At 37.8% G+C, this 11237-nt stretch overlaps 1 protein-coding gene across 1 annotated transcript in view; it reads right to left on the bottom strand.

The window, feature by feature from the left end:
* Positions 1-258: 258 nt before the first annotated feature.
* The window catches only part of LOC122753596 (CCR4-NOT transcription complex subunit 9-like), a 146769-nt gene continuing 135790 nt past the window's right edge, over positions 259-11237 (bottom strand). The window contains 3 exon segments of the mRNA XM_044001107.1: positions 259-798; positions 800-1172; positions 2234-2396. Coding sequence (XP_043857042.1) covers positions 259-798; positions 800-1172; positions 2234-2396 — 1076 coding nt within the window.

Here is an 11237-nt window from a genome sequence, read left to right as displayed (position 1 = left end):
GGTCAATGGGTGCATTTGGAAGGCTCCCTCAGATCTGGCTCAACAACCAACCAAAGATGTTCTTCCTCACGTTGACATATCTATCAGATTGGCCAGATCTTCAGGATGGTCCAGGATGTCTCAGTGGGGTTTGTCCTTTTTCTCTGGTGTGGTTTGATATAGAGGCCAGTGGTAAAACCTGAGCTGTTTCCCTCCAACATTCTCCCTTCCCTTTCCCCAAGCAGGGGACAAGGGGGCAGTAGGAGGGAATAGGGAAGATCACTGAGGGTGTGGGAGGATGCTGTGAGGATCGGTAACCTGGCCTTCCCACTGATTTTCCACCAGCTGTGCGAACCAGTGCTTGGTGGTGGTTTCATCTTTTAGTACCTGGGTAAAGGTGGTATCTTTCAGCTGGTCAGGCAAGCACTGCCTGAGTATTCCACAGGCCATGGGGTTATCGGAAAGGCGAAGGTAACATCTGATCACATGCTTCAGCAGTTGGGCAGAAGTTTCCTTGAACAGCTTCGGGACCACCTGACCCAAGATCACAGTGGCTTGGGAGAACTGCTCATACGTCTGACATATATGGGTCAATTCAGAGCCATTCAGGAGAATCTTCTGAAAGATTAATGTGGTGATGGTTTTGGAAAGTTTGCTTCCAGATTCCATAATGTGCAAACATAAAGGGATAATTTCTGTTGCCAATAAGAAGTTGATTACTTCCTGTTCATCTGTTTTTACCAAGGCCCCAGTAACTCCAAGGCTGGTGAGACAAAGATATTCAAAGGCAGGAGTCTTGGTGGCTCTTTGCAAAAAAGGAATACAAGAAGAGGCGTATTTGGGTTGCAAGAAATGCTAACCTGGTTTCTGGGTGGGATGCCACATCTTGCAATAGCGCCAATGCATTGCAATCTCTCTTAGACTGATGTGCAGTCAAAGTAGGTGGATTGATAGATGGATAAATATTTTCAATTTCCTGTAAGAGTGCTGCAACAGTAACAAAAGAATACCATAACATGGGGGCAAGTTCAGGAACAGACTCATGATTTTTACTTAGCTCCAGGAGAGCATTTTCTCTTGTTTCCAGACTGGGGAGTTCATTGATCCACTGGTAGAACTTCTCTCTATCCACCTGGGCCAATGCCGTAGGCACAGGAACTGCCATTGCCTGGCTGTGCCTCTTGGGAGTGGCCCTAACTCGATTGCCATGTCCAATTCAAATGTAGGAGAAGTTGCAGCCACCTCAATCCTCTCTAAACTCTTGGGGCTCCTCCCCTTCGTGTATGACTCTTTGTGACCCCATTTGGGATTTCCTTTGCAATGATATTAGAGTGGTTTGCCATTTCCTTGTCCAGATCTTTTTATAGATTGAGAAAACTGAGTCAAACAGGGTTAAGTGACTTGCCCAGGGTAACATAGCTAATAAGTATCTGAGCCCAGATTTGAGTTCATAAAGAGGAGTCTTCCTAACTTCACACGCATGATTCTATATACTGGGCCACTTAGCTGCCCCTAGTTGGGTTTTTATAGTTATTGCAAATATTAGTTTAAAAGAAGAATTTTATATAGTGTCTTAGAAATTATATGATATAACACAATACCAGGTTGACAGGATACTTTGCAATATCCAGATTCCTGGATTCCACATTTCATTAAGGTATCTGAGTCAGGTTAACACAACTAATTTTTAAATGATTTATTAAAAGCTAAGGGATTAAAAAAAGATTTTCACAAAGTGATTAAGGTGCTAGATTATAGAAGTAAAGAGGCACCTATATGTATTTGCACAATGTATTTTTCAAAGTCTCTTTTGACTTTGTTGTAGGCAAGACAGATATGAGATGGAGTCTAATTAGGGAGCTTCCATTTTTACTGACCAGAAACAAATGAATCAATCAATAAACATTTATTAAGTACTTACTATGTGCTAGGCACTGTGCTAAATACTGGGGATACAAAGAAAAGGAAAAGTCTATCCCTTTGCTAAAGAAGCTCATAATCTAATGGGTCTAGAAATGGAGAATTTAATGGGATGTGCTATGATGGGGCAAATATTGAAGCTGAATGGGAGAAGTCAGTAGAAGCTAAAATGGGGTTACTGTCCGTGGAGTTCCAGGGACAATAAGTGGTAGAATATGAGGCCCTAGTTCAAGTTTAGGGGAGTCAAAAATAAGAAGAATTCTGGAAGAATCTAGCGATTACTAGTCTTTGCACACTGTTCACTCAGAGATTTTTTTTTTTGCATATTATTTGCCTTGCTACTTTTGTACCTTCTCTACCATCTAATACTTCTGGAATGACCTTATAACCAGCTGTCACCTTCCTTTTTTCCAGACTAGAACTGTCAGAGCACATATTGGGTCCATGTCTATTGGAAGTCTCAGCTCTTATGGTCAACATTTGTACTGGTGACTTATCTGATGAAATAGATAGATGATATCTTACTGATTTGGAGAATGACACAAACTTGATTGGCCCTGCTAAAGAATTATATCAAAATGATCAAGATGCCCAAAGATTTTGCCAGTATGGAATAATGGGTCAGTTATCAGCCATTAAATTTAGAAGGAACAAAGGTGAAGCCCTGCCCTTAGTTCAATAGAATCAACTGTGTACAGACACAAAATGGTTGATGCGGCTGCCCATCAGTTTCTGTGAATAACAACAACAACAAGAGTCAATAGTTATAATTTGGCTGACCCTAAACCCTCAGAGGGTCCTTATTTAAATGGAACACAAAACATTTATGTGTTTTTAGCTTTTCCATGACCTTTCCCATATTGTCTATAGTGGAGTTACTCAGTGGTCCAAAGACCTTCTAGTTTTAAGATTCTGTGGATAAATATACAGCATTGGGGTGTGTATCATTATCCACATTGTGTGGAAAAGCTCTGGTTTGTGGATCAGAATACCTCAGTTCAAATTTCACTTCAGACATGTTCTTTTTCATCTAGGTGACCTTGGGCAAGTCACTTAACTTCCCCATTTCTCTTTTTCTTTTAAGGAGATGAGACTAGATATCTTCTCCAGTCCCTTTAAACTCAATCTGTGGTTCCTTGCCCTTACTCCCTGAATGCTTGAAATGGGCACAAAGTGTTTTTTGGGAAAAACTCAAAAATATTCATTTTAAGACAATCAGTATAATGTACAGAAGAATTGGAAAGACTTCAAAATGACATTTTTGTTTTTCAAATACCTCAATTACTTTAGAAGACCAGCTTTAGAAGAACATAGTCTGATAGATAATCAGAGAAGAATCTCCAGGGTAGGCACATTAAACATTCCTGAGTGGCCTAATCTTGCAGTGGCCTTTAAATCATACCATGAGATCCTTTGCTTAGACCTGGCCCTGGGAAAGGACGTGCAATTAGACTATAAATAGAAAATTCATCGGATTGTCTTTGATCGAGAACAGCTGAACATACAAATATAACCACAGCCTAAAGAAGTTATTTTTTAACTGGAGAATATTTAGAGTCTCCAGGCCTTGTGACATCCTTGGGGATTCTGTTTAATGCATGGGCATAGTCGGCTTATGTTCAGGATATGATAGTAATAAGGCAGATGTATGCATTTTAGAAACAAGAAATAGAATCAGAAGTTCCACTGAGGGCTTGGATGCTACTCTTTGATGAACAACAGATTTAGAGTAAACTTACACTTGACTCTCCATGTGCAAGATGAACTTGAATGTTATGATGGGCAAGTCAGGAAACAGACGTAAGAAATAAAAAGAAATAGTTGTTGGATTTAAATAATTTTTCACGAGCTTTAATCAATTTTATTTTTTTTTTTTTACTAACACAGTAGCCATTATTTTTCACTCACAACACAATAGCTGTAAAGGACTTCAGATATAAATGAGACCAACCTCTTAATTTTACAAATGAGGAAAATATGCTATAAGAGATTTGGCAGAAGGAACTGGTGAAGTTTAGCCTGGAGAAGATCAGATATACTGATGGCCCTTTTAGATTCTCAACTCTTTTGATAGGTGTTGTGGTCCAGCAAAGAGATTGCTGATTTATAAGTCAGAAGACATAAGAACAAGCCTTGGATTCAATCTGACATTACCTTTTCTGGGCCAGGCCTTTGACAAGCCTAGCCTATTTGCTCCTGGTTCACATCACAGCATTCTACTGACCCTGTCTCATACCATAACACCAAGTTCATACAAAACTCTCCAGAACATTCTTTCCAACTCCCACTGTTCATTAAATTTTTCACCCCATGCACACACATCTCTCTTCCTTTTTTTAAAGGTCTTAGTTTTCTTTTCCCTTTCTAGAAAGATCTATGTAGTAGAAAACACCCTTACCCATATCTTCTCTGCCATGTGTTACATATGATTGATCATGATCATGTAATTTCATATACCTAAACCTCTGTTTTCTTATTTGAAAAATAGTGATAAGAGTACCCATGTGACATATCTTGTAGGCTTATTGTAAAGATCAAATGGCATACCATAGGTAAATGCATTGTAAAGATATATATAGCTTAGATTTTATTTATTTCTGCCCTCCTATTCTGGTTTGTTTGTTTTATGTCTACTTCTGGCCTATCATAGCATGATATCAACTTTTATATTCAATGATATAATAATAAAATATATAATATAATAATAATCAACACTTATATTTAATAAGCTAAAACATGTGATCATAATACACATAAAATTCAACATTAACTCATCACTTACTAGGTACAGTGGACTGTAATATTTCCTGATGATAAAAAGACAATGTAGAATCCCTGTGCTTAGGCACCTAGATAGTATAGTGGATTTAAAACTGGGCCTGAAGTAAGGAGGACCTGATTTCAAATCCAGCTTCAGACATTTGCTAGCTGTGTAACCATGTGCAAGTCACTTAGTCTCTGTCTGACTCAGTTTCCTCAGATGTAAAGTGGGGATTATAATTGTATTCAACTTCCAATATTATTGGGAAGATCAAATGAAATAATATTTTAAGCATTTGGCACTGGCCCAGCACAGAGTAGGAGTGCGAATAAATACTTATTTCCTTCCCTCAGGAGTTCATAAACAAGTAAGGAAAGGGGAATAAGATAATATACATGAGTTCATGTAAATCTTATACTTGGGTTCAAAAAAATCAACTTTGCAAATACATGCGGGATAAATTATTGCTAAATAACAGTTCTTCTGAAAAAAAAGATGTGGATATTTTAGCAGATGATAATTTTAATGAACTAGCAATTTGATATAGTAGTCACAAGCTAATTTTATATTAAAGCTATGTAAAGGGAATTGGAACAGGTCATGGACTGTGACTGTAGCACTGTTAAATCCCCAAATCAAAACATGATCAGGATATTCCTTTTAGTTCTGGGCAAAACATTATAGTGAAGATAGTGATAATCTACCAACTGTGTAGAGGAGAGAAATAATGCTGCTGAAGGGCCTTGAAATCATAGCATAAGCGAAACTGGCGACATGTAACTTTCAGAAGACATATCAAGGGATTGGGGGAACAAGATAGCTGGGTACAAGTAGTGAATTTTTCACAGGGAGAAGAAATAGACTTGGTCTGTTTGTCTCCACAGAATAGACTTAGGAGCAGTGGGTTGATATGGAAAAAAGTCTGGAATAAAGTAGAGTTAGCTTAACCTATGTTTGCTGACACCCTTTCATATATTTGAAGGGAAACAGTGAGCAAGTTCTTTTGTCAAAGCCAAACATCCACATTTTCTACAACCATTTCCATTTTCTGACGTTAGTTTAAAAAACAACAACAACTTGTTAACAATGAATTTTATCCCAAAGTGGAATGGATTGCTTCAGGATGTGGTGGATTCCTTATCATTGATAGTCTTCAATCAAAGGATGCAATACTATTATGCTACATTGTAGAGGAGACCTCTGTTTCAAAACATTCTGTAGTACGTGGTCTCTTAGAACTCTGGGATTTACAGTTTGACTATTATAATGTAATACATGCATAAGAGAGGGCCAGATGTTATAAGAGATTAAAGGAGGGGGCAGCTAGGTGGCGCAGTAGATAGAGCACTGGCCCTGGAGTCAGGAGTATCTGAGTTCAAATCTGGCCTCAGACACTTAACACTTACTAGCTGTGTGACCCTGGGCAAGTCACTTAACCCTGATTGCCTCACTAAAAAAAAAAAAAAATTGGGGGCAGCTAGGTGGCGCAGTGGATAGAGCACCAGCCCTGGAATCAGGAGGACCTGAGTTCAAATCCGGCCTCAGACACTTAACACTTACTAGCTGTGTGACCCTGGGCAAGTCACTTAATCCCAACTGCCTCACTTAAAAAAAAAAGAGAGAGATTAAAGGAAAAGGAAAATATTTAAATATTTCTCATAAAGATAAAGCCAACTAACACTCACACTCTCTCTCTCTTTCTCCCCACCCCCCATAGCACCATAGAAAATGTGGAGAAGTAGGAAAAATAATTGGAAGCTTTCAGTAAAACAAACCTCTTAAGAATTAGAGCTTTCTAAAAGTAGGACAGATTGCCTTTGGAGGATATCAGTTCCTCCTGTATAGTATGTTATTGAGGGAATTCTTGTTCAGGTAACAGGTTGTACTAGCTGACATTTAATGTCTGCTCCAACTGCAATTCTCTCATTCTTCCCCCCAAATTATCAATCAAATAAGGATGCTTCTGTTTCTGCATTACTCACAACTAAATTTCAGACTTTGAACAATTTGAAAGCTTACCTCCTAACTAGTACATTGAGGTCATGACTCAGTCAATGAACTGAGGGGCAGCTAGGTGATGCAGTGGATAGAGTGTTGGATTGGAAATGAAGAATACTTGACTTCAAATCCTCTCAAATATTTATTAGCTATGTGTCCCTAGGCAATTCGCTTAACTTCGGTTTCCTCATCTCTAAAGTGAGGATAATATCACCTCCTTTATAGGTTGTTACAAGGATTAAGATGAATAATTTTTGTAAAAATGACTGCAAACCTTAAAGCACTATATAAATGCTAGCTATCATTATCATTCCCCTGTATGGATGCTATGTTCCAGCCTCATTAACTTTCTTGCTATTCCTCATGCATGACACCTTAATTCTCATCTCCTTGTGTTTTTATAGGCTGTCTCTCCTATTTGAAATTCACTCCTTCTTCAACTTTACCTTTTGAAATAATTTATTCAAAGCTCAACTCAAATGCCATTGGTGATATGAAGGCTTTTTTGATCTAAGCAGCTGCTCATACCTAAGCCTGGTGATGGCCTTGTGTTGATACTCTCTTTTTACCTATCTATCTATCTATCTATCTATCTATCTATCTATCTATCTATCTATCTATCTATCTGTCTGTCTATCTACCTATCTTCTATCTGTCTGTCTATCCATTTATTTATTTGTTTATAGGAACTCAGTTTTTCTCACCCAGTAGAATGAAAGTTCCTTGAGTGCAGGGACTTTTAAAGGCTATTATTGTGTCCTAAATAGACCTGTTTGTACAATTCTTGATATATCAAGGTTTAGTACTGTACCTGGCTTATCCTAAGAACTTAATAATGCTTGTTTGATTGATTGATTGATTAAACATTCATTTATACATCCTTCACTGCCACCCCCTAGCTGAAAGTGAATTCTCCCTCATGAAATTTCTTTTTATTCCCCTTATTACATTCTCTTGCATTATGCTTGTTTCAGTACATGTCATATCCTCTCCACCCCCATCCCTGTAGACTGAGCATTTTGAAGTCGGGGGCTATGAGTTTTCTTTTATTGTCTGTAGAAGCAATCACAGAGTCTTGCATGTAATTTATGCTTAAAGGTCATTGACTGTGTTGAATTTGAGTTCACTCAATTCATTTCAATTTTCACCTTACCAGTATTTTTTTTTTCTCACCCAGGCTTTACCTTACTTTCTTCCTTGATCACTACCTTCCCTCCTCCAGTTTTCCTTATATCTAGCCACTTAACAAAAAGTGTCATTATATAGTTATTAATCAATATGGTTCTATGTTTTAAAACACACATATATCTATATCCGTCTCTATATCTATCTGTCTGTCTACAAACATCTACATCCATATCCATATCCATATCTATCTATCATTTGTTGTTCTTGTTGAGTTCTTTCAGTCATGTCTGACTTTTCATAACTGGATTTGGGGTTATCTTGGCAAATATACTGACTAGTTTGCCATTTCCTTCTCCAGCTCATTTTAAAGATGAGGAACTGAGGGGAACTGGGTTAAGTGACTTGTCTAAGGTCACATAGCTAATGCCCGAGGCCAGATTTGAACTCAGGAAGATGAGTCTTTTTGACTTCAGGCCCAGCACTCTATTCACTGTGCCTCCTAACTGCCCCATGTATGCATATACATAATATACAGATATTCACGTATTTATAGACAAGCACACAATTATATGCATATATGTACATGTATAACTGCATGTTTGTCAAAATAGGTAAAAGTGTGAGTAAAATTATAGGCATATGTGTTAGATAGATGAGTGTTATCTAGCAGTAGTATAATGGGTTTTTCAGTCACTAATGAATTATACAGAGGCAGGAGGCATTAGTGGTCAGGTGTGTTTGTGTGTGTGTGTGTGTGTGGTGTGTGTGTGTGTGTGTGTTAATGTGGTGTGTTGATGACTAAGCCTACTTCACAAACTCCTTACTCAGTTTTACATAGATGTCCGTGTCCAAAATATTTCCTTTCTCGGGGGGGCAGAAGCCTCCAGATTAATGTTAGTTTTATTTATTTATTTATTCAATTTTAGTGAGGCAATTGGGGTTAAGTTGACTTGCCCGAGGGTCACACAGCTAGTAAGTGTTAAGTGTCTGAGGCCGGATTTGAACTCAGGTACTCCTGAACCTCCCGGGAAGGTGCTCTATTCACTGTGCCACCTAGACGCCCCGATTAATGTTATTGTAATAAGTGATTACTGAAGTCCCAAAGAAGTCTTGCCTCATGATTTGATTATTCCTTTCTATGCCTGCCTATTAATGTCTTTTGGCCTGTGCCTAGAACTATAACTGACAGCTGCATAGATATTCATAAACATTAATAGTCTCTTTAATACTAGGTTTTAAAATATCTAAAAGGCAAATAGGAGAAGTTCATTTGACCTGTCCTGGTATGTACAGAATGTAGACTGTAAATTTTACTTCCCATCTGGGGGAGACAATGTCACTCCCTTTGTTCTGATTGTATCTTTTATAAGACAGTGTAATTTGACCTGTGCACAGTGGTCGGGGGAAAAAAAAAACTGCCAAGTATGTTCAAGGTAGGGATCAGTTTCAGCAAGTGTCAAGTAATTAAAACGATGCAATGAAAACATTTGAATAATTATTTAACCTTTTCTCCTTCTTTCAAACTAGTGTATTATTATATCCCACAAAGACATTAAGAAATTCACTGCAGATATTTACCAGCTTAGAGGATAGATGAAAAATCTTGAAAAGATGAAGTTCAACTGGATCTTCTATCTTACATGATAACTAATAAGTGGATATTTCAAAACATCTGGATGATCAAAACCAAAGTTGTCACTGTTTGGTGCAAGTGCTGGGGAATTGAGTAATTATAGTCAATATTACAGTTAACACTCCATGTTCCATCCAGCAAAACTGACTTTCTTGCGGTTCTCTGAATACAATGATTGTTTAGACCTCTGTTTCTTTTTTATAGGCTCTCTCTGATTCCTGAATGTATCTGTTCCTCTTTTCCACCTCTTGGAATCTCTGCTTGCCTCGTCTTACTGCTCCGTCCTTCAGCTACCTCCTACAGTTTTCTGTTCTGGTTCTCTTTCCCTAAATTACTTTATCTTCTCTCTATTTTATGCTTATTCATCTGTGACTGTAATGTTTCTCCACCACCCCCACCCCCAACCCCCAGTAGAATGTAAGTTACTCAAGGGCAGAGATTGTTTGGGTTTTATCTGTTTCTCTGAAGTCTAGAACAGCATTTGGTCCTTATAAAATGCTTGTTGAATTGAATTAAATTGGAAAATAATTTATGCTAAAAAAGATACTAGATCTCAGAAACTTTGTTAGAAAAAACAACAGAAAGCCTTGAATATGTGGTTTAGACTCTGACTTCACTGTTTGCTCCTTGCATAGAGCAGAGCACAACTTCCTTTGGTTCTACTTTAGGTGAGATGGCTTGAGAAAACGTAATGTGTCTGGGCCCACTGTAGCAATACTTCTTATAGAAGGGGGAGTTGGCATCCCCCTCTCTATTGGATGGATGCATGATGAAGACTCTGGGGCCATGGCTCTTCCTCGAACTTTTTTCTGAGTTATTTGTCAATGGAGAGATCACTGCATGGTCCCTAAGAAAAGAATAACTTAAGATTGTTATTCTTTTATTTGTGAACCCCTCTTTCAAGTTTAGACTGGTCTTAGTGAATTAAAGCAGCAAGATCATGTCTATATCTACCTTGTGCAACATATTGGTAACTCAAGTTCAGATTGGTTCCAGAGAAGAAGGAATATTTGTTGGGCACATCTCTAAAAGTATAACAATAACATAAAAAACAAGATGTTCTCAAGTCTTCAAAACTAGCACAAGTAGTAGAAAAAGCTAAGTTATTTCATGGACTTGGGGGGGGGGCATTTTTCACCTTTGTAGAAAACAAATATCTTTACTCCTTATGGAAAAAAATAATATTGTGAATTGTCTTTCAAAATTGCTTGAACAGATCTAATGGGAAGGTCACCAAAGATTTTGTTAAGGATAAGAAAGTATTTCAAATAAAGGGAATTTAAATGTCATGAAGGTCTTCTTTTGGATAAATGTCTACTTAAAGTAAATAGAGTAAAATATTCCTAAAACTTCTCATGGGAGCAGCTCGGTGGCGCAGTGAATAGAGCACCGGCCCTGGAATCATCAGTACCTGAGTTCAAATCTGGCCTCAGACGCTTAACACTTACTAGCTGTGTGACCTTGGGCAAGTCACTTAACCCCAATTGCTTCACTAAAAAAAGAAAAAGAAAGAGAAAAAAAAACTTCTCATGGACAATCTCTCTCTGTCTGTGTGTGTGTGTGTATGTGTGTGTGTGTTTCCTTCTATACAACTTAATTTCAAATACAAAAACAGAACTTTCATAGGAAGAGTTCTTTAGTAATCAATCCATTAAGAAACTATTTTTGAGACCTTTCAAAACTATTGTCAGAGGGAGAGAATTTGTAACCAGAAATGAGAGAGAAGCAATTGGAAAAGAAAAACAACTATCAATCAATAAGAATTTGCCAAGTACCCACTCTGTGCAGGCACAGTACTAAGCACTGGAAATATAAATA

The sequence above is a fragment of the Dromiciops gliroides genome, chromosome 1, assembly GCF_019393635.1.
Source record: "Dromiciops gliroides isolate mDroGli1 chromosome 1, mDroGli1.pri, whole genome shotgun sequence".
NCBI classification, from domain to species: domain Eukaryota; kingdom Metazoa; phylum Chordata; class Mammalia; order Microbiotheria; family Microbiotheriidae; genus Dromiciops; species Dromiciops gliroides.
The sequence above is the reverse complement of the archived record's forward strand: the minus strand, read 5'-3'. Positions and strand labels throughout refer to the sequence as shown.